The following is a 23,176-nucleotide window of genomic DNA, read 5'->3' as shown; positions in this document are numbered from 1 at the left end:
GTGTGTGTGTGTGTGTGTGTGTGTGTGTGTGTTTGCACCTCTTAGACTGACTTAAATCAGAAGATGAGTGACTGGGTGGAGGAAGAGGAGGGCAGAGCAGCGTCTGCAGTGTCCAGCTGTCTATCCATGAAGAGTGACCGGTCTAAAGGACAACCTCCACTCTTCAGTGCTGAACCTGGAGCTTCAGACACAAAGTAAGACAACTATTAGAGTGCAGTGTGTGTTCACTGTTTTCTTGTAAAATCTGTTTGTGGCGCATGGAGAAAATAGACGTGACACCAAAATCGATGCTTCAGATCATGAGCCACATCTGCTCTTTTAGCTGATTTACAAGAACTAATAACATGTTTCAAACATTTGTGTTTCCAGAGGTTCCTACCACAGAGCAGAGTCTGCAGTGTCCAGCTGTCTGTCCATGAAGAGCGACCGGTCTAAAGGACAACCTCCACTCTTCAGTCCTGAACCTGGACCTTCAGACACAAAGTAAGACAGCTGTTAGACTGTGAGCCTGATGGAATATGATGACATGAGGTTATATAGCAGAGCAAGTAGTGAGGATATCAAGAAAAGAGACTGCAAAGAGAGAAATGACTGCTCCCTGCTCTGCAATCCAGCTGTTCAACCAGAACCCATCTGGGTCTGTGCTGTTTTCCACAAACTATGATGCTGTTTTATGTTTTGCACCAAAACACCTGAGAACATTTCCACGTGCACCTGCACTCACAAGTTCTTCACACACCTGTGTCTGAAGGTTAGATTCACATTGACTGACAGATAAATCTGATCCTGTGCTGCTCAGACTGATGTGCATGTGATGCACCGTGGCTCACATCACATCACACACACACACACACACACACACACACACGTCAGCATGGAGGTGCTTCACCGTGAGCAGTGGTGAAGCCCATGACTAGAGTTACAGTGTAGATCCTCCTGGTCAAATATTACTGCACTGCCAGTGGAAGCTGCTCAGTCAAATGTTTTACTTGAGTTAAAGTAATCTCTTTTAAAAATACATTCATTCATTCATCTTCTAAACCGCTTATCCTCACAAGGGTCGCGGGAGGTTCCTGGAGCCTATCCCAGCGCACGTAGGGCGGAAGGCAGATAAAAATACTTAATTATTCAAAAGTATATTTTCATTTCAACATCAAGGTTCAAGGTAAAAAACACAAGGTTCAACACATTGCTGTATTATTTTCACAATGCATTTACAGAACCTGAGAACTCTGAAAAACATATTGTTTCTAACTTTGGCTAAATTTTAGCTTTTTTTTTAACCTCTGACCTCCAGATGTGTGAATGAAAATGGGTTCTCTGGGCAGCCACGGCTCTCCCCTTTGCAGACATGCCCACCTTCTGCTAATCCCATGCAGTTTGGGCCACAAACCCTGCAGTCCACATGTGTTCTTGTGGCCTGTTGTAAAATGGTGTGTTTGTGCAGACTGGGGCCTAAACAGTCTTGGAGCTGCATCAGTTGGCTTTGACTGGAAAGCTGAGACTCTTGTGGATTCAATGAGCCACATTTGATTCATGTGTGATGATGTTGGCCCCCATAGCAGCCATTTCACTGTATAAAATGACCTCTAGTGACCTCGAGGAGAATCACAGCCTCATGAAACTTTACAGACACAAACTAGAGAGCGAGGCCGTTCAGAGGAGCTCTGCTTCTCCAGCTGGACTGACAATAAGGGCCAGTTTCTGACACGTTTACACAACGAGGATAAGAGGATACTTAAGAATCACAATATGTATTGCTTGGCTCCCAGGTGTCAGGTGTCTTATCTCTTGATCCAATACTATGGATCAGGAGATAAGCATATTGTCCCAGCCTGAGTGTTGTAATACCTGACTTCTGGTCCTGGAACCAGACAGGAGCACTGGAACCCAGCATGAAAACCCACCTGGATGTGGAGGGGACTCAGACATTTGTTATGGGGTCTTCACTGGAGTCGTAACAATGGTGACTAATCTCAGGGTTAAGAGCACAAGTGCTGCCAGTGGAAAAGTTAGTCTGGAGCCCCGATTTACAAGAACTAATAACATGTTTCAAACATTTGTGTTTCCAGAGGTTCCTACCACAGAGCAGAGTCTGCAGTGTCCAGCTGTCTGTCCATGAAGAGTGACTGGTCTAAAGATCTACCTCTATTCTTCAGTAATGGACCTGGACCTTCAGACACAAAGTAAGACAGCTGTTAGACTGTGAGCCTGATGGAATATGATGACATGAGATTATATAGCAGAGCAAGTAGTGAGGATATCAAGACAAGAGACTGCAAAGAGAGAAATGACTGCTCCCTGCTCTGCAATCCAGCTGTTCAACCAAAACCCATCTTGGTCTGTGCTGTTTTCCACAAACTATGATGCTGTTTGATGTTTTGCACCAAAACACCTGAGAACATTTCCACGTGCACCTGCACTCACAAGTTCTTCACACCTGTGTTCATGTGTGATGATGTTGGCCCCCATAGCAACCATTTCATGATATAAAATGTCCTCTAGTGACCTCGAGGAGAATCACAGCCTCATGAAACTTTACAGACACAAACTAGAGAGCGAGGCTGTTCAGAGGAGCTCTGCTTCTCCAGCTGGACTGACAATAGAGGCCAGTTTCTGACACATTTACACAACGAGGATAAGAGGATACTTAAGAATCACAATATGTATTGATCGGCTCCCAGGTGTCATGATAGTATCAGATCAGGAGATAAGCATATTGTCCCAGAGTGTTGTAATACCTGATTTCTGGTCCTGGAAACAGACAGGAGCACTGGAACCCAGCATGAAAACCCACCTGAATGTGGAGGGGATTCAGACATTTGTTATGGGGTCTTCACTGGAGTCGTAACCATGGTGACTAATCTCAGGGTTAAGTCAACGGGGTGTCATCCTCTTTTGCTTGTTGAAAGCTTGTTGCAGTTTCCTCGTCACGCTGTATTGTAGAGATTTTTTGCTTTTGTTGTTGGTCAACTTTTCCTGGATTGACAATAAAAAAAAAAAAAAAAAACTGTCAAGCTCTTGTCAAGCTCAATCTGCTGCAAAAACTCAAAGTGGATGTCATGCTGCTTACATGGACATTTAGGGCACTATCTTGTGCCACCCGCTATCCGCTGCCACTACCCGCTACCCGCAAATTGCGGATTTAGGAGCTTCCGCTATCCCTAAACGGTATCTTGTGCCACCCGCTACCTGCTATCCGTTATGCCGACTCCGTCTTTGCGCCTGGAGGTGTGTCCGTGGGTGTGTTTCATGCGCTGTCCCTAAAGTTGCTATCTTGCGCACACACTTTAGGGATAGCGGATAGCGGGTGGTCAGGACCACCCGCTATCCGCAAAGTTTGGGCTGTTACGAGAGCGCGTCCAGGCGGCTTCAATGCGCGCCCGGACGGAGCCTCGCCACGCACGCGGTCGGACTGATACCGGGACACCGCCGGAATGGACTGAGTATATTACTCATATAGACTGTTTAGAGGAAAGACTGTTTTAATTGGACACTTACGCCAGCACGTTTTATTGTTTTATCATAAGCCAGCAGCTGTGCTGTATTTTTATTTTTAATATTTTATTTGCCCAATCTACCTTGTCAATAAATTAGTTTACACATAGTTCCACCTCTGCCTCTTGTGTGTGTGTGGTGTGGCGCGGGGATTTTACTCAATCAGTACAACCTTGTGACACGTCCACTTGGACACATGTGGCTCCACCTCCCGAATTAACTCGCCTATAATATAATATATAATATGTATATAAAGCCAACTTGCTTTAGCCTCAGTAGAAGCCCTGAGAAAATCTACCTCCCTCTCTCCATCGCGGGTTTAGGATTTAGGATTTAGGATAGCGCATCCTGCCCTTAAAGGCAATGGCACCTGGCACACTGATTGGTTTAGCTGGCGTAACACCCAGAACACGCCTATGCATAATATAGCGGGTAGGTGTTTTGCGGATAGCGGGAGGTGCACAAGATAGCAACTTTTACGGGGGAACGCCTCTTCCTAAATCCTAAATCCGCAAATAGCGGGTTTAGGGAGTCTGGCGCAAGATAGGGCCCTTAGTCTTGTAAATACTATCTTAATTGCATTAATATTAGATTATTGCAGTCCATGTAAATGTAGTCACAGAAGGTGACAGAAGAGACTGTTTATGACATTTTATAAAAGATTTTAAGATTTCAGTTAGAATGTAATGTTGTCTAAACATGAACAAACTGCTTTCATCTCCACAGGGACAGGAAGAGGAGTAGAGGTGATGTGGAGGAGCAGCTGTCCTGCTGTGCTTTGTGTCAGGAGCTCCTGAGGGATCCAGTCTCCACCAGCTGTGGACACTGGTTCTGCAGACGGTGCATCACCTCATACTGGGACCAGTCTGATCCATCAGGAGATCCTGCCTGTCCCCAGTGTGGAAAAAGATCCAGAACAAGACCTGGACTGCAGACACTCAGTCAAACCAGCCCAGTGGACGGCGGTCTGCAGGAGGTTTTAGACGAGCATAAGATCAGTCTGAGGAGAAGATGTGAAATTGTGACAGAAGGAACTGCTGCAGCAGGAACTGGAACCCCCCTCAACAGGATCTACACTGAGCTCTACATCACAGAGGGACGGAGGGAAGAGGTTAATACCCAGCATGAGGTGTGGCAGCTGGAGACAACATCCAAGATGGAGACCCTCAGTGACACTCCAATCAAGTGCCAGGACATCTTTAAACCCTTACCTGGCCAAGACACACACATCAGAGTAGTTGTGACGCAGGGCGTTGCCGGGATTGGAAAAACCTTCTCAGTGCAGAAGTTCACTCTGGACTGGGCAGAGGGCTTGGAAAACCAACATGTCAGTCTTGTGGTTCTGCTTTCGTTCCGGGAGCTGAACTTGATCAAAGATGAGCGCTACAGTCTTCTCCAGCTGCTCCGTGTTTTCCATCCAACATTACAGACGGTCACAGCAGAGAAGCTCGCCGTCTGTGAAGTCGTGTTCATCTTTGATGGCCTGGATGAAAGCAGGTTTTTATTGGATTTCCAGAACAATGAGGTCGTGTCTGATGTCACACAGACATCATCAGTAGACGTGCTGTTGACAAACCTCATCAAGGGGAATCTGCTTCCCTCGGCTCTCCTCTGGATAACTTCCAGACCTGCGGCGGCCAATCAGATCCCTCCTACATGTGTGGACAGGGTAACAGAAGTCCGAGGGTTCTCTGACCCCCAGAAGGAGGAGTACTTCAGGAGGAGATCCAGTGATGAGGAGCTGTGCAGCAGAATCATCTCACACATCAAGGCGTCCAGGAGCCTCCACATCATGTGCCACATCCCAGTCTTCTGCTGGATCACTGCTACAGTTCTGGAGCACATGTTGACTACAGACCAGAGAGGAGAGCTGCCCAAGAGCCTGACTGAGATGTACTCACACTTCCTGCTGGTTCAGACACAGAGGAAGAAGCACAAGTACGATGAGAGTCAAAACAGGAGTCAGCAGGAGCTGATGGAGACTGACAGGGAAGTTCTTCTGAAGCTGGGCAGGCTGGCGTTTGAACATCTGGAGAAAGGCAACCTGATGTTCTACCAAGAAGACCTGGAGGAGTGTGGTCTTGATGTCAGAGAGGCCTCGGTGTACTCAGGAGTGTGCACAGAGATCTTCAAAACTGAGTGTGTGCTCTTCCAGAGACAAGTCTACTGCTTTGTTCATCTGAGCATTCAGGAGTTTCTTGCTGCAGTCTACATCTTCCACTGCTACACCAACAGAGACACAGAGGTACTGGCCAAAGTCATGAGAACACGCAAGAATAAAGGTGTTGACAATGAGCCATCGTTGGATATCTTCCTGAAGACAGTCATGTCTGAAGCCCTGAAGAGCAAAAATGGTCACCTGGACCTCTTTGTCCGTTTCCTTCATGGCCTCTCACTGGAGTCCAGCCAGAGGCTCTTAGGAGGCCTGCTGGGTCGGACAGAGAGCAGACCAGAAGAGATCCAGAGAGTCATCAAAAATCTGAAGATGAGACGAGCAACAGATATCTCTCCTGACAGAAACATCAACATCTTCCACTGTTTGATGGAGATGAACGACCTCTCAGTACATCAGGATATCCAAAAGTTCCTCAAGTCAGAGAAGAGATCAGAGAAGAAACTCTCTGAGACCCACTGCTCAGCTCTGGCCCACATGCTGCAGATGTCAGAGGAGGTTCTGGATGAGTTGGACCTGAAGGCGTACAACACATCAGATGAGGGACGACGGAGACTGATCCCAGCTGTGAGGAACTGCAGGAAGGCTCGGTTAGTCCTGATGTGAAATCAGCATTATACAAACAGTGTAGAGCTGCTTCCATACCTGACACCATCAGAAATACAATAAAGTTATGTAGTTCCCTAAATATTCAGGATAAAGGATTGATACTGTCAGAAAAAATATACTTTAGGCAGTCCAGGGTAAAAGGAGGCAACATAGCAGCTCACCCCAAAATCAGAAGCAAATTTTTGCTGTGTAATTGAACTTGAGCATCAGGTTTCTACGGCTTGGTTTCTTCTGTATCTGAAGGAAACTGAATCAGGTCAGTTGGACTTAGTTATATGTCTAGAAGACGTTTTGCCCCTTATCCAAATCGCTTCATCAGTTCACGCTGTTCACTAGACCAGACTGGTAGTCTGACTACCAGTCTGGTCTAGTGAACAATGATGTTACTGCTCAGGCAACAATGGAAAAATCAACATGACTTGTAACAAATAATCTGGAATGAGCTACTCACTCAGACGCACTGAGGAACAACGAACAAAGAGATCCTCCTCACCTGAAGAGCAGAGAGTGAAGGAGCTCAGGAGACTTAATACACCTGTGTGAGCTCCTGTCTTCAACTAACACACCTGTGACTGATTAACAACCAACCTGATAAACAGTCATTAGTAACATGGATATGATGAGCGAGCAGGCTGAGGCCAATAACAGAGCAGTGAGGAGCGTCTAATAAGTTGAGAAAACTGCATCCCTTTACTGTAATGCAGCCTTTAAAAGCAGGAGAGGACAACACTGATGCCACAAGATATTACCATATCCCAAATCCCACATGATATCCGATCTCATATCACACTATCCATATTATATCAATATATTGATGGGCCCACCTCTACTGCCATCACCTGGTCAGTCTGTTGAAATGCTCATAACTTTGGCCCTGATTGGTCCAGAGACTGCGTGCTGGTGTCATGTGATGCAGAAGCTCCTGTTCTCCAGTTTTACTCTGAGAAGATGGTAGACTGAAGGCATCTGAAGACTTTTCACTGAGCCATTCATTTGTTATTTATGGATGGACCGATGGCTGTTTTCACATCAATCGTATTTAGTACTGAATTTGAATTATTTTGGACCTTTGATCATCTCTTGCTGTCATTGTCTGTTTATTTGTGTTTTTAATATTTTGAAATCTTTTCATTTCAGGTGTTATCTTTATCTTGTCATTTACTCTGATGGTTTTGTAAAGCACTTTGGAACTTTGCTATAAAGGTGTAATATAAATATAAATTAGTATTATCAGTATTATTATTAATATAATTGTTATAATAATGGTTTGTCCTGCCTTTTTGAATATTTTGAACAATCTCTGACTAATAAATATCCACAACACTGGAATTTATAGCTCCATATTTTATTCTTTATTCAGATTGAGGCGCTGCAGGTTGTCAGAGAGCAGCTGGGCTTCTCTGGCCTCGGCTCTGAAGTCCAGCCCCCATCTGACAGAGCTGGACCTGAGTGAGAACCAGCTGCAGGATTCAGGAGTGGAGCTGCTGTCTGCTGGACTGGAGAGTCCAAACTGCAGACTGAAGACTCTCAGGTCAGACTGCACTTTTTAATGATGTGTGAACATGTAATATTCTGTTAGCTGAACAGGAGTTTTACAGGCTTACATCTCAAATTGTTGTCAAACTATTTTCACACAATCCTTGTGTGTTGAAATGAAAAACTGAACTTGAGTGATGATATTGTACATTATTTCAACATGCAGGGGTCCAAATGGCCTCTGTCTGTGGGAATCTGATATTTATTGTGGTAATTCCACAGAACGTATAGAGGACACCATCATGGAGGTCTTGGTCCAACTCTGGATTCACAAAGGATTCCAATATTTTCTTTGATGAATCTTCAGGGACAAAAATCCCATGTGGGCATATCAGTGCATTCTGGTATCTTTCACAGATTAGGCATGATGGGATGGAGTTGATATGTCCAACTTTTACCATCCTGATCACTTTCCCTCATGGTAACTGTTGTCTTGTAACAGTTCTGAACCTCAACTAAACCTTTAGGACCTCTTGTTTTTCACTGATTATTATTTTAATCATCTTTACACACTTTTTCACAGCTCACCTACTTCCCATGCAAAACTTTGTTTAAACTCTGCAGGCTGACAGACGACCACGCCAAATGAACATTTTGTATATTTCAGGATATTTTCTGTCTCTAGTCCCTCAGACTGAGCCATATGAACACAGTCGACTGTCACCATGTTTTTGACTGAATACCGTGATATCCATATTGTGAGGATATTGTTAGGATGAGTGGTTGGTGCTTTGATGAAAGTGTAAATTAGTGCTGAACCGCCATTAGTAATATGGATATGCTGAGCGAGCAGGCTGAGGCCAATAACAGAGCAGCGAGGAGCGTCTAATAAGTTGAGAAAACTGCATCCCTTTACTGTAATGCAGCCTTTAAAAGCAGGAGAGGACAACACTGATGCCATAAGATATTACCATATCCCAAATCCCACATGATATCTGATCTCATATCACACTATCCATATTATATCAATATATTGATGGGCCCACCTCTACTGCCACCATCTGGTCAGTCTGTTGAAATGCTCATAACTTTGGCCCTGATTGGTCCAGAGACTGGGTGCTGGTGTCATGTGATGCAGAAGCTCTTGTTCTCCAGTTTTACTATGAGAAGATGGTAGACTGAAGGCATCTGAGGACTTTTCACTGAGCCATTCATTTGTTATTTATGGACGTACCTATGGCTGTTTTCACGTCTACTGTATTTAGCACTGAATTTGAATTATTTGAATTATTTTGGGCCTTTTATCATTTCTTGCTTTCATTGTCTGTTTATTTGTGTTTTTAATATTTTGAAATCTTTTCATTTCAGGTGTTATCTTCTTTTCATTTGCTCTGATGGTTTTGTAAAGCACTTTGGAACTTTGCTATAAAGGTGTAATATAAATATAAATTAGTATTATCAGTATTATTTTTAATATAATTGTTATAATAATGGTTTGTCCTGCCTTTTTGAATATTTTGAAAAATCTCTCACTGATAAATATCCAAAACACTGGAATTTATAGCTCCATATTTTATTCTTTATTCAGATTGAGGAGCTGCAGCTTGTCAGAGAGCAGCTGGGCTTCTCTGGCCTCGGCTCTGAAGTCCAACCCCCATCTGACAGAGCTGGACCTGAGTGAGAACCAGCTGCAGGCTTCAGGAGTGGAGCTGCTGTCTGCTGGACTGGAGAGTCCAAACTGCAGACTGAAGACTCTCAGGTCAGACTGCACTTTTTAATGATGTGTGAACATCTAATATTCTGTTAGCTGAACAGGAGTTTTACAGGCTTACGTCTCAAATTGTTGTCAAACTATTTTCACACAATCCTTGTGTGTTGAAGTGAAAAACTATGAACTTGAGTGATGATATTGTACATTATTTCAACATGCAGGGGTCCAAATGGCCTCCGTTTGTGGGAATCTGATATTTATTGTGGTAATTCCACAGAACGTATAGAGGACACCATCATCGAGGTCTTGGTCCAACTATGGATTCACAAAGGATTCCAATATTTTCTTTGATGAATCATCAGGGACAAAAATCCCATGTGGGCATATCAGTGCATTCTGGTATCTTTCACAGATTAGGCATGATGGGATGGAGTTGATATGTCCAACTTTTACCATCCTGATCACTTTCCCTCATGGTCACTTTTGTCTTGTAACTGTTCTGAACCTCAACTAAACCTTTAGGATCTCTTGTTTTTCACTGATTATTATTTTAATCATCTTCACACACTTTTTCACAGCTCACCTACTTCCCATGCAAAACTTTGTTTAAACTCTGCGGGCTGACAGACGACCACACCAGATGAACATTTTGTATATTTCAGGATATTTTCTGTCTCTAGTCCCTCAGACTGAACCATATGAACACAGTCGACTGTCACCGTGTTTTTGACTGAATACCGTGATATCCATATTGTGAGGATATTGTTAGGATGACTGGTGGTGCTTTGATGAAAGTGTAAATTAGTGATAAACAGTCATTAATAATATGGATATGATGAGCGAGCAGGCTGAGGCCAATAAAAGAGCAGCGAGGAGCGTCTAATAAGTTGAGAAAACTGCATCCCTTTACTGTAATGCAGCCTTTAAAAGCAGGAGAGGACAACACTGATGCCACAAGATATTACCATATCCCAAATCCCACATGATATCTGATCTCATATCACACTATCCATATTATATCAATATATTGATGGGCCCACCTCTACTGCCATCACCTGGTCAGTCTGTTGAAATGCTAATAACTTTGGCTCTGATTGGTCCAGAGACTGGGTGCTGGTGTCATGTGATGCAGAAGCTCCTGTTCTCCAGTTTTACTCTGAGAAGATGGTCGACTGAAGGCATCTGAGGACTTTTCACTGAGCCATTCATTTGTTATTTATGGACGTACCTATGGCTGTTCTCACGTCACTGTATTTAGCACTGAATTTGAATTATTTTGGACGTTTGATCATTCCTTGCTTTCATTGTCTGTTTATTTGTGTTTTTGAAATTTTGAAGTCTTTTCATTTCAGGTGTTATCTTTATCTTTTCATTTACTCTGATGGTTTTGTAAAGCACTTTGGAACTTTGCTATAAAGGTGTAATATAAATATAAATGAGTATTATCATTATTATTATTAATATAGTTGTTATAATAATGGTTTGTCCTGCATTTTTGAATATTTTGAAAAATCTCTGACTGATAAATATCCAAAACACTGGAAATTATAGCTCCATATTTTATTCTTTATTCAGATTGAGGTACTGCAGGTTGTCAGAGAGCAGCTGGGCTTCTCTGGCCTCGGCTCTGAAGTCCAACCCCCATCTGACAGAGCTGGACCTGAGTGAGAACCAGCTGCAGGCTTCAGGAGTGGAGCTGCTGTCTGCTGGACTGGAGAGTCCAAACTGCAGACTGAAGACTCTCAGGTCAGACTGCACTTTTTAATGATGTGTGAACATGTAATATTCTGTTAGCTGAACAGGTGTTTTACAGGCTTACATCTCAAATTGTTGTCAAACTGTATTTTCATACAATCCTTTTCAAGAGACTGGGTGCTGGTGTCATGTGATGCAGAAGCTCTTGTTCTCCAGTTTTACTGTGAGAAGATGGTAGACTGAAGGCATCTGAGGACTTTTCACTGAGCCATTCATTTGTTATTTATGGACGTACCTATGGCTGTTTTCACGTCTACCGTATTTAGCACTGAACTTGAATTATTTTGGACCTTTGATCATTGCTTGCTTTCATTGTCTGTGAAATGAGTGATTGCACTCTGGGTATGGTGAGACTCAGGGACACTTTAAGAGACTGGGGAACAGGCTAACCACGGTCAGATGGGAGGAGAGTTGGAAGGAGGACACAGGAGAGAGAAGTCCAGTTTAGCCGCAAACGGGCATTTATTGATTTCTTTTCATCTTTGCTTTCTTTATCGTTCTTGTAAAGGCTTAGTTTGTATGTGTGCTGTAACAACAAAAGAGAAAACAAAAAATAGCCATCAGAACTCAAATGCATAATTAACATAACATAGCACTTTGTATCAGCACATTTAACATAACAGTCATAATCTGAATTTTTTGGCCCTAATGGCCTTCCATACTAACATTTCACATTCACACATCGCATAATTAATTTCCTGTTCAAACAGCACAATATTACATTGTAAAGTTACATAACTACCATGGCAGCATTAACATAAATTACGAAATGAAATCAATATACTTGCAGAATATATATTTACATATTTACATATCTACATTACTTCCGGGTACCGACATTGCTCATATTATTGCTGCTTGCCGCACAAAGGCAGATGTCGGGGATACAGCCAAGATCAAAGGCAAGGCATGAGAAAATCCACACTCACGTTTGAAGACGCACACAGGATAAGTTTGTAGGCCAGGAGATAAGAGACATGTTGTGATGTCGGCAAACAGTCAGGAGACAAACCCTGGCAACTCGCAGCCAGGTGAATTATACTGTCGGGATAATCAGCTGATTGCCATCAGGTGTGTGCGTTAAGTTGCGTGAGTGTGTCCTGGGTAGGGAAATTGGAAGCAGCATGATGATCTAAGCCAGTTAGTATGGAAGTGAGTGAGACTTTTGTACAGTCTGTTTATTTGTGTTTTTAATATTTTGAAGTCTTTTCATTTCAGGTGTTATCTTTATCTTTTCATTTACTCTGATGGTTTTGTAAAGCACTTTGGAACTTTGCTATAAAGGTGTAATATAAATATAATTTTGTATTATCAGTATTATTATTAATATAATTGTTATAATAATGGTCTGTCCTGCCTTTTTGAATATTTTGAAAAATCTCTCACTGATAAATATCCAAAACACTGGAATTTATAGCTCCATATTTTATTCTTTATTCAGATTGAGGTACTGCAGCTTGTCAGAGAGCAGCTGTGCTTCTCTGGCCTCGGCTCTGAAGTCCAACCCCCATCTGACAGAGCTGGACCTGAGTGAGAGCCAGCTGCAGGCTTCAGGAGTGGAGCTGCTGTCTGCTGGACTGGAGAGTCCAAACTGCAGACTGAAGACTCTCAGGTCAGACTGCACTTTTTAATGATGTGTGAACATGTAATGTTCTGTTAGCTGAACAGGAGTTTTACAGGCTTACGTCTCAAATTGTTGTCAAACTGTATTTTCACACAATCCTTGTGTGTTGAACTGAAAAACTGTGAACTTGAGTGATGATATTGTACATTATTTCAACATGCAGGGGTCCAAATGGCCTCCGTCTGTGGGAATCTGATATTTATTGTGGTAATTCCACAGAACGTATAGAGGACACCATCATGGAGGTCTTGGTCCAACTATGGATTCACAAAGGATTCCAATATTTTCTTTGATGAATCTTCAGGGACAAAAATCCCATGTGGGCATATCAGTGCATTCTGCTATCTTTCACAGATTAGGCATGATGGGATGGAGTTGATATGTCCAACTTTTACCATCCTGATCACTTTCCCTCATGGTAACTGTTGTCTTGTAACTGTTCTGAACCTCAACTAAACATTTAGGATCTCTTGTTTTTCACTGATTATTATTTTGATCATCTTCACAGACTTTTTCACAGCTCACCTACTTCCCATGCAAAACTTTGTTTAAACTCTGCAGGCTGACAGACGACCACGCCAAATGAACATTTTGTTTATTTCAGGATATTTTCTGTCTCTAGTCCCTCAGACTGAGCCATTTGAACACAGTCGACTGTCACCGTGTTTTTGACTGAATACCGTGATATCCATATTGTGAGGATATTGTTAGGATGACTGCTTGGTGCTTTCATGAAAGTGTAAATTAGTGATAAACAGTCATTAATAATATGGATATGATGAGCGAGCAGGCTGAGGCCAATAACAGAGCAGCGAGGAGCGTCTAATAAGTTGAGAAAACTGCATCCCTTTACTGTAATGCAGCCTTTAAAAGCAGGAGAGGACAACACTGATGCCAGAAGATATTACCATATCCCAAATCCCACATGATATCTGATCTCATATCACACTATCCATATTATATCAATATATTGATGGGCCCACCTCTACTGCCATCACCTGGTCAGTCTGTTGAAATGCTAATAACTTTGGCCCTGATTGGTCCAGAGACTGGGTGCTGGTGTCATGTGATGCAGAAGCTCTTGTTCTCCAGTTTTACTGTGAGAAGACGGTAGACTGAAGGCATCTGAGGACTTTTCACTGAGCCATTCATTTGTTATTTATGGACGCACCTATGGCTGTTCTCACGTCACTGTATTTAGCACTGAATTTGAATCATTTTGGACCTTTTATCATTTCTTGCTTTCATTGTCTGTTTATTTGTGTTTTTAATATTTTGAAGTGTTTTCATTTCAGGTGTTATCTTTATCTTTTCATTTACTCTGATGGTTTTGTAAAGCACTTTGGGACTTTGCTATACAGGTGTAATATAAATATGAATTAGTATGATCAGTATTATTATTAATATAATTGTTATAATAATGGTTTGTCCTGCCTTTTTGAATATTTTGAACAATCTCTGACTAATAAATATCCACAACACTGGAAATTATAGCTCCATATTTTATTCTTTATTCAGATTGAGGCACTGCAGCTTGTCAGAGAGCAGCTGTGCTTCTCTGGCCTCGGCTCTGAAGTCCAGCCCCCATCTGACAGAGCTGGACCTGAGTGAGAACCAGCTGCAGGCTTCAGGAGTGGAGCTGCTGTCTGCTGGACTGGAGAGTCCAAACTGCAGACTGGAGACTCTCAGGTCAGACTGCACTTTTTAATGATGTGTGAACATGTAATATTCTGTTAGCTGAACAGGAGTTTTACAGGCTTACATCTCAAATTGTTGTCAAACTATTTTCACACAATCCTTGTGTGTTGAAATGAAAAACTGTGAACCTGAGTGATGATATTGTACATTATTTTAACATTCAGGGCTCCAAATGGCCTCCGTCTGTGGGAATCTGATATTTATTGTGGTAATTAATGAACACAATCCATATTGTGAGGATATTGTTAGGATGACTGGTTGGTGCTTTGATGAAAGTGTAAATTAGTGCTGAACCGTCATTAGTAATATGGATATGATGAGCGAGCAGGCTGAGGCCAATAACAGAGCAGTGAGGAGCGTCTAATAAGTTGAGAAAACTGCATCCCTTTACTGTAATGCAGCCTTTAAAAGCAGGAGAGGACAACACTGATGCCACAAGATATTACCATATCCCAAATCCCACATGATATCTGATCTCATATCACACTATCCATATTATATCAATATATTGATGGGCCCAGCTCTACTGCCATCACCTGGTCAGTCTGTTGAAATGCTAATAACTTTGGCCCTGATTGGTCAAGAGACTGGGTGCTGGTGTCATGTACAAGGATACAAGGATACAAGGAAGTTTATTTGTCATTATACAACAGGTTGTATAATGAAATTAAAGTGTGGTTCCCTCTTGACTGATTAATTGATTGTATAGAAAATAAAATTATTAAACATGGAGGAGTGCAGATGGTGCATTTAGTAGTCTCACAGCTTGAGGGAAGAAGCTGCTCTGTAGTCTGGTTGTACGGCAGCGGATACTTCTGTATCTTTTGCCTGACGGCAGCAGGGTGAACAGGCTGTGGCTGGGGTGGGTGTTGTCTTTTAGGTTCTCACCTCACCTCCCCGATATCACTGATGCTTGGTAGATGGGTGCCAATGATGTTTTGGGCAGTTTTAATCACTCGTTGCAGAGTCTTCCTGTCCTGGGCCGTGCACATCCCATGCCAGTTTGTGATGTTTCCAGTCAGGATGCTTTCAATCGCTCCTTTGTAGAAGCTGACAAGAACTTGGCGTGGGAATTTTGCTTTCTTAAGTTTCCTTAAGAAATACAGCCGTTTCTGGGCTTTTTTAACCAGGGCAGAGATATGTGAGGTCCATGTTAGGTTCTCTGTTATGTTGATTCCCAGGAACTTAAAACTGCTCACTTGCTCCACCTCAGCTCCACTGATGTAGACAGGGTTGTGTGTCTTTGCCTCTTTTTTTCGAAAATCAACTATCAGCTCTTTGGTTTTGCTGACGTTGAGCAGAAGGTGATGCAGAAGCTCTTGTTCTCCAGTTTTACTCTGAGAAGATGGTAGACTGAAGGCATCTGAGGACTTTTCACTGAGCCATTCATTTGTTATTTATGGACGTACCTATGGCTGTTTTCACGTCTACCGTATTTAGCACTGAATTTGAATTATTTTGGACCTTTTATCATTTCTTGCTTTCATTGTCTGTTTATTTGTATTTTTAATATTTTGAAGTCTTTTAATTTCAGGTGTTATCTTTATCTTTTCATTTACTCTGATGGTTTTGTTAAGCACTTTTGAACTTTGCTATAAAGGTGTAATATAAATATGAATTAGTATTATCAGTATTCTTATTAATATAATTGTTATAATAATGGTTTGTCCTGCCTTTTTGAATATTTTGAACAATCTTTGACTGATAAATATCCAAAACACCAGAAATTTAGTGAATTAGTGAATTTTGTTTTTCAGTCATTTTCAACATGCAGAAACCAAATACACATATAAATAGACAATATCTTATACACATATTTTTAAACAATAAATAGTATTTCATTTCCTTTTAGTACTGAAAAACCAAAACAAATATATGATTTATACAAACATACACTGACTGAAAAGGTATAGGCTGAAGCCTTAGCTTATTTTGCCTCTCCTTCTTACATTACTAAGCTTTTGTCACCTCACTTAAATAAATATTATACATTCAAAGGGTTCCAAGGCAGTTCATAAATACACTAGTGTTCTTAATTTTGTTTTATATTTACTAATAATATTATTTTTAAATAGCATTTTAAATCTATTAAGTGCATTACATAATTTCATTTCCATTTCTAAATTATTCCATATATTTACACCTTCTACTGTTATACATCTTTGTTTTACATTTGTTCTTGCCTTTGTTTTTTTGAACATACAAATCCCTCTCAGTTGATATTTATTCACTCTGATCTGGAACATCTTGTGATCTGGAAATTATAGCTCCATATTTTATTCTTTATTCAGACTGAGTGGCTGCAGGTTGTCAGAGAGCAGCTGTGCTTCTCTGGCCTCGGCTCTGAAGTCCAGCCCCCATCTGACAGAGCTGGACCTGAGTGAGAACCAGCTGCAGGATTCAGGAGTGGAGCTGCTGTCTGCTGGACTGGAGAGTCCAAACTGCAGACTGAAGACTCTCAGGTCAGACTGCACTTTTTAATGATGACAGAAATATATGGATATTGTTTGAATCATATAGTAGCACTAAATGTCTATAAGGCTGATATTGCTGTGAAGTATATGTTGTGCTTTTTTAAAGTCGGGGCTGCTGGTTATTTTAGTTTTTGTGAGGATGTTTGGTCAGGTTCAGTATCATGGATGCATGCGTGCTTTGTGTGTGTGTGAGAGAGAGAGAGAGAGAGAGAGAGAGAGAGAGAGAGAGAGAGAGAGAGAGAGAAGAGAGAGAGAGAGAGAGAGAGAGAGAGAGAGAGAGAGAGAGAGAGAGAGAGAGAGAGAGAGAGAGAGAGAGAGAGAGAGAGAGAGAGAGAGAGAGAGAGATTTTTTTTTTTTTGATTTTTACAAAAGACTTTATTTACATCTTTTTCACTTCAAGACTGTCTTCATTTACAAATAAAGTGCTTCTGTGCAAAATCACTTAGATAAAATAAAATACTTCATAAAAAATGTGCAAGGTGCAGGTTTTCTTCTTCAACAGAGCAAAGTATATCTTTAAAACACCACAGCTTTTTAAAACCTTCCAAATCTCCCATCTGTTTATAAAATTTGAACTCTAGTCTGAGTCTTGCTTTTAGTTTTGCTTGCCACATCTTTTTTGCGTTTTGCCCTTCTCTGTTTCAATCTTGTTTCTTCTGCTTAAGTAAATTGCCATTTTTGCTTCTCCTGAGATAAAATTTAGGAGCTGCCATTTGTTTTTGTTTGTTTTGTTATAGCCAGCTCCCATGATAAAAACCTTCTCAGTAAAAGCTACGTTAAAAAGATTAAAAACCAATGTTAAAACCAAAAAGATCTCCGTGAGCCTGTTGCATTCAGTGAACATGTGGAAAACAGTCTCACGGAGATCACAAAAAGGACATTTACTAAAAACAGCAGGATTAAGAACAGAGATAAAAGCGTTTGTGGCAACAGCACCGTGTAAAATTCTCCACTGGAGGTCACCAGTCCGTTTTTCCAGGGGTTGCTTGTAAAAAACCCTCCACTGTGGTTTCAGTCCATTTTGTCCCAGTCTCTGTGTCCACACAGTGGAGGATCTGTTGCTCAGTCCGACCTTGTGGATGCTTTTTACACAGTTTGTCTAGAGTGTTTTCTTGTCTGCTTTGTGCAGAGTCATTCTTTGTGGGTCGTTGACCATTAGCAGGGGGCCGGTCAGTTCCCCCAGCCCTGGGCTCAGGAAAATTTCCGGGAAGGTGTCTGTGTCATTGGGCTCACATTTCCTCTCTGCGTCGTCCCTGAGGAGCCTTTTTTCCTCCCCAGGACAGTCTTTTGGTCCACAGTTCTAGGGGTCTTCTGCGCCACCCGGACAGACCTCATTCCTAGTAGAGAGCCCAGGGCCTGGGCGTCGCTCAGCGCCGGCCCCACCGCATCCACCAGCTGTTTCAGGGTTATGACGTTTGACTGGAGCAGCGCCCCCCTCAGACCAGTGATGTGCTGCAGGTTACATCCAGCCTGGCCCCGTTGATCAGAGGTTCGTTCAGTAGCCAGTGCAGAGATTCAGCTTTGGAACACCTTCTGTGAGAGAACAGTTTCCATGATTTAAAAACACTTTGGTAAAAAGGAGGTAACCCATTTAAAACTAGAATTTTGGATCCATTAAAAAAACAGAGCTTTATTCCAGCCTCAAGTTGTTGGCACGCCTAAAGATGCAGCCTGGCCACATCCCTCCACATCAGATCTGCTGGACCTTTCAAATACTTTTGTATAAATTGCAGTCTGAAAGTTACAGTTCGGCTGGCCAGGTGGATGAGGCCCTGTCCCCCCTCCTCTCTGGCTAAAAACAGCACCCCCTGTGGCACCCAGTGTAGACCATCCCAAAAGAAATCAACAATTTTTCTTTGCAAATTTGCTAATAAATTTGGGGGGAGGGGTCCACACAGGTTAGTCGGTGCCACAGTTGGGATGCTACCAAGTTGTTTAAACCAGAACCCTGCCTCTCATTGACATCTTAGGGAGCAACCATTTCCATTTGGAGAGTCTTCCTTCTATTTTCCTCCGTGACGGTCTCCCAGTTTTTCCTCCACCACATTTTTCCTTTCCCAAGTATATACCGAGGTACTTAAGACCATCTTTTTTCCATTTTAGGGCTTGGGAAAAAACTGGGAGACCGCCACGCCATTCACCAACAGCAAGGGCCTTCGCTTTTTTGCCAGTTTACCCTTGCTGCTGATGCTATGCTAAAATCACTCACAATGTTAGTTAAAAGGTCTGCATCACCTCTGATTCTTAATAAAAACAATGACATCATCTGCGTAAGCCGATAAAACCATGTTTCCACTAAAACCAGGTAAAAACAACCTGTAGGCTGGAGCGTATCTTGTTGAGGAGAGGTTCCAGGGAGAGTGCATAGAGCATCCCCGACAGAGCGCAGCCCTGCCGGACACCTCTATGCACTCTAAAAGGTGCACACAGACTTCCATTAAACTTCAACACACTCTCAATTTCACTGTACAACACCTTGATCTTAGCTATAAAGCCAGCGCTGAACCCAACTTCCTCCATTACTCTCCAGAGGAAGTTGTGTTCGCGGTCAAAAGCCTTTTCCTGGTCTAGGGAAATCAGACCAGTATCTAAGCCCAAAGAACCAGAGACCATCCACAACGTCCCGAATTAGGTGGATATTATCCACCATTGACCTGCCGGGCACACAGTAGGTCTGTCCCGGTGGATGACCTCCTCCATAGCCCTCCCCAGCCTGGAGGCCAAGACCTTGGACAGAATCTTGTAATCCACACAGAGCAATGACACGGGGCGCCAGTTCTTGATGTCCTGCAGGTTCCCCTTTTTTGGCAGCAGGGTGAGCACTGCTCTCCTGCAGGACACTGGCATGGAACCAGAGGCCAGACACTCATTGAATACATCCAGGACATCTTGTCCTAAGATTCCCAAAAGGCTCTGTAGAACTCCACATTGAGTCCATCATTGCCCGGGGCCCGTTGGCCCTGCATGCCCTGCAGTGCAGCCTGAAGCTCCTGCATGTGGAGTGGGGCTGCCAGTTGTACGTTGGTCTCTGCTGAGACTTGAGGAAGCCCTTGGCAGAACTCCTCTGTGAGCTTCTGCTCTTCCCATACTCACTCTTGTAGAGCTCCTTATAGAACTCCACAGCTCGTTTTCGTATCTGGGCATGGTTCCGTGATCTCCTGCCCCGTGTCAGATAGCAGTGTGTGGATTACCTTCCTCTGTCCATTCTTTTCTCCAGGCTGAGAAGAAGCCAGAAGTGCATCCATCTCCCTGATGTCTGGAACCGGACCTGACCAGTGCGCCCGTACTTTAACGTTTAACAGGTTGGCTAAGCCAATTTTTTTTGCTTTGAGGCTTTCAATACAGCCTCGATTTTCTGTGGACTCAAGATCCACTATGTCGGTCTCTAGATCCTCATAGATCTGGTGATGTCTCGGGTGACGTTGAGAGTGTGCTGCTGACACAGGAGTTGGATTTGAGTCTTACCGTGGTCCCACCACTGCCTAAGACTACTAAAATCACCCTTCCTCTGTCTAAAAACACCCCAGAAATATTTAAAACCTCTCTAAAATGTTTATCATATACTAAAACAGAATTAAAATGCCAATAAGCGCTCTTAGGTTTAAATTTCTGATAAAAACATTACATAAAAGCAAAGATGATCAGTAAAAACAGTTGGTACAATACTACATTTTTAAAACATTAAATGATGTTTAAAACAATAAATACGATCAAGCCTGGCTGAGGAGACCCTACTCTCTCTGAAGTGGGACCAGGTATACTGTCTGGAGTCTGGGTGCATCCTTCTCCACACGTCCACCAGGCCATGAGTGTGGACCAGCTGCTTCAGGGCGCGCTGAGAGGCTGGATGAGGCTCTGCATGATTGCGGTCTAATGTCGCATCTTCTGTGCAGTTAAAATCCCCACCCAAGAATAAAAAATCCTCCGCAGCACACCCATTTAAAACATCATTTACTTTCAATAAAAACTGCTTCCTCTCTGCACCGGCTGTTGGGGCTAGATGTTGATAAAAACAGCTTTAAAATGGTCGAACTGAGCTCTGGTCAATAGCAACCTGCCATCAATAAAATGTTGGACCTCCAGGGAGTTGGGTTTAAAACCTTGGAGAAAGAAACCTACTCCTCCACTAAGGGAAGTGTGGTGGCTTAAAACCACCTCTCCTCCCCATTCCTTCCTCCACTCACTTCATTTTTAAAATCACTGTGGGTTTCTTGCAAAAAAAGAACATCTATTTTTTTGTTAAGGCTGTTTCAAAGATAAAAGCTCGTTTCCTTGCATCTCTTGCACCATTTACATTTAAAACCCCTAGTTTAAGAACATCCATGATGAGTAAGATGTTAAAAACCAGGATAAAAACAATAAATTAAATAAAACCCACATAGTTGCCTTTTCCATCATATCTTTTTTTTTTGCCTTTAGCACCAGTTTTTCAGTCTATAAATCTCTTGTCAGTTAACCCAGCTTCCTCTCTTTTGCTCATGCTTATTTTTGCTGATAGGTAAAATAGACCAATGTCTGGAAAGTAATCCTCTATTTTCACTCCATGCTGATTTTGGTTTGTTGTAAAAAACTTTTAATTTTTTCAGGACTGTACATTTTTTTTCTTGGCTGTTGCTCATGTTGGGGATGTCACTGCTGTCAGACACACACTCATCACTCTCACTGTCATCTGTATACTTTCTGTTTTGTTTCTCCTCCACCACTTTGCTGTTTTTTGCATCATTTTGTTCTGCTCTTTCTCCTACGTTTAGCTGCTTTTGGTTTTACAAACATTTCTGTTTCCTCCTCCACCTGCTCACTCCATAGCCCACTGTTTTACCCTTGTCCTCTTTTCCTCCACTGCCTCCTGCACACTGTTCACCTTCTTTTTCTCCATCTGCCTGCTTTCCTCACCTGCCTTCTCCTTCACCTGCTCACTGTTCTCACTCATATCACTTTCATTCATCTGTTCAGCTCCACGCATACCACTCTCATTCTCCTGTTCACACACCACTCTCATTCAATTGTTCACATGCAACCACTCTCATTCTCCTGTTCACACACACCACTCTCCTTCCCCTGCTCACCCACACCCTTCCATTCTGTTCACACACACCACTCTCCTTCCTGCTCACCCACCACTCCATCTGTTCACACACACATCCATTTTTCCTCCTTCCCCCTCCTCCTGCACTGTCTCATTCACACCGTTTCCATCCTCTCACACACACATTCACACTGACACCCGGTGCATCTGTGTTACTCACCCCGTGCTGTAGGTCGGACACATCGGCACGTTTCTTCTTTGGGCTCCGCGGAGCTGGAATCGGCCGCTCGGATGAGGCGACCGGCCCCGCGGGGGGCTCCTCGCGGCGGCCCCGCGCCCACCGGTGCCGGTGCCGCGGAGCCGCCGCTCCAGCGGCCGCAGATTCCCCCGGACCGGGCGGAGCCGGGTCCCCGCTCCCCGGACAGGACTTCACCGTGTGTCCCTCCCCTCCACAACCGAAACACTTCATCACCGATGAAGTGGCAAAAATCACGTACTCATAATCATCTACTTTAACAGGAATCGGAGGTTAAGCTCCTCATCCCGTTTGTTCAGTATCATATAGAGCTGTCTCTGTGAGACACAACGTGCTTCAGCAACTGAGACTTACATCCAGACGGGATCTTGCGGATCGGGGACACTACCTTCCGTGTCTGGACAGCTCTCTGCTCAGAAACTCATCGGAAATGAAGGGGGGGACATTTGACAGGACTACCTTTGTCGCTGGCTGCGACAAAGGTAGCACCTGTACAAGCTGTCCTTCACGGTGATTCCTGTCTCGACGAGCCGGTTCACCTTCTCCACCCGGTCCAGGAAAATAACCACGGCACTGTTCATCCGAGCGGCCGATTTGATGCCATGTGCCGACCTTTCCCCCACAGCGAGGCTGATCTCCTCCACGCTGCAGGGGAAAGTGGCCGTGATCTTTACCCCGTTTTTGCGGGTTAGTGATTTGAAATCCCCGCTGGCCATGGCGTCAGCCACGCCGCCGGCAAGACGCCGTGCGGGGAAAACAAAGGAAAATAAAGCACCAAATAAAAAAATTTAAAAAACCCTAAATCTAAACCAATGTGATCTGTGATTAATAATTTGTGTAACTTAAGCCCATAAATCGATAAATGAAATCAGAAAA

The 23,176-nt window shown here is 43.1% G+C and overlaps 1 protein-coding gene across 1 annotated transcript in view; it reads left to right on the top strand.

Moving 5' to 3' along the window:
* The first annotated feature begins 152 nt into the window (after window positions 1–152).
* Window positions 153–23,176, top strand: part of LOC115369946 (NACHT, LRR and PYD domains-containing protein 12-like) — a 33,851-nt gene continuing 10,827 nt past the window's right edge. Inside the window, exons 1-8 of the mRNA XM_030066687.1 lie at window positions 153–194; window positions 370–483; window positions 2,073–2,186; window positions 4,225–6,261; window positions 7,641–7,811; window positions 9,345–9,515; window positions 12,664–12,834; window positions 14,365–14,535. Coding sequence (XP_029922547.1) covers window positions 416–483; window positions 2,073–2,186; window positions 4,225–6,261; window positions 7,641–7,811; window positions 9,345–9,515; window positions 12,664–12,834; window positions 14,365–14,535 — 2,903 coding nt within the window. The 5' untranslated portion in view covers window positions 153–194; window positions 370–415. The remainder of the gene's footprint in view (window positions 195–369; window positions 484–2,072; window positions 2,187–4,224; window positions 6,262–7,640; window positions 7,812–9,344; window positions 9,516–12,663; window positions 12,835–14,364; window positions 14,536–23,176) is intronic.

This window comes from Myripristis murdjan, chromosome 2 (assembly GCF_902150065.1).
Source record: "Myripristis murdjan chromosome 2, fMyrMur1.1, whole genome shotgun sequence".
NCBI lineage: Eukaryota > Metazoa > Chordata > Actinopteri > Holocentriformes > Holocentridae > Myripristis > Myripristis murdjan.
This window is presented reverse-complemented; position numbering and strand designations above follow the sequence as displayed.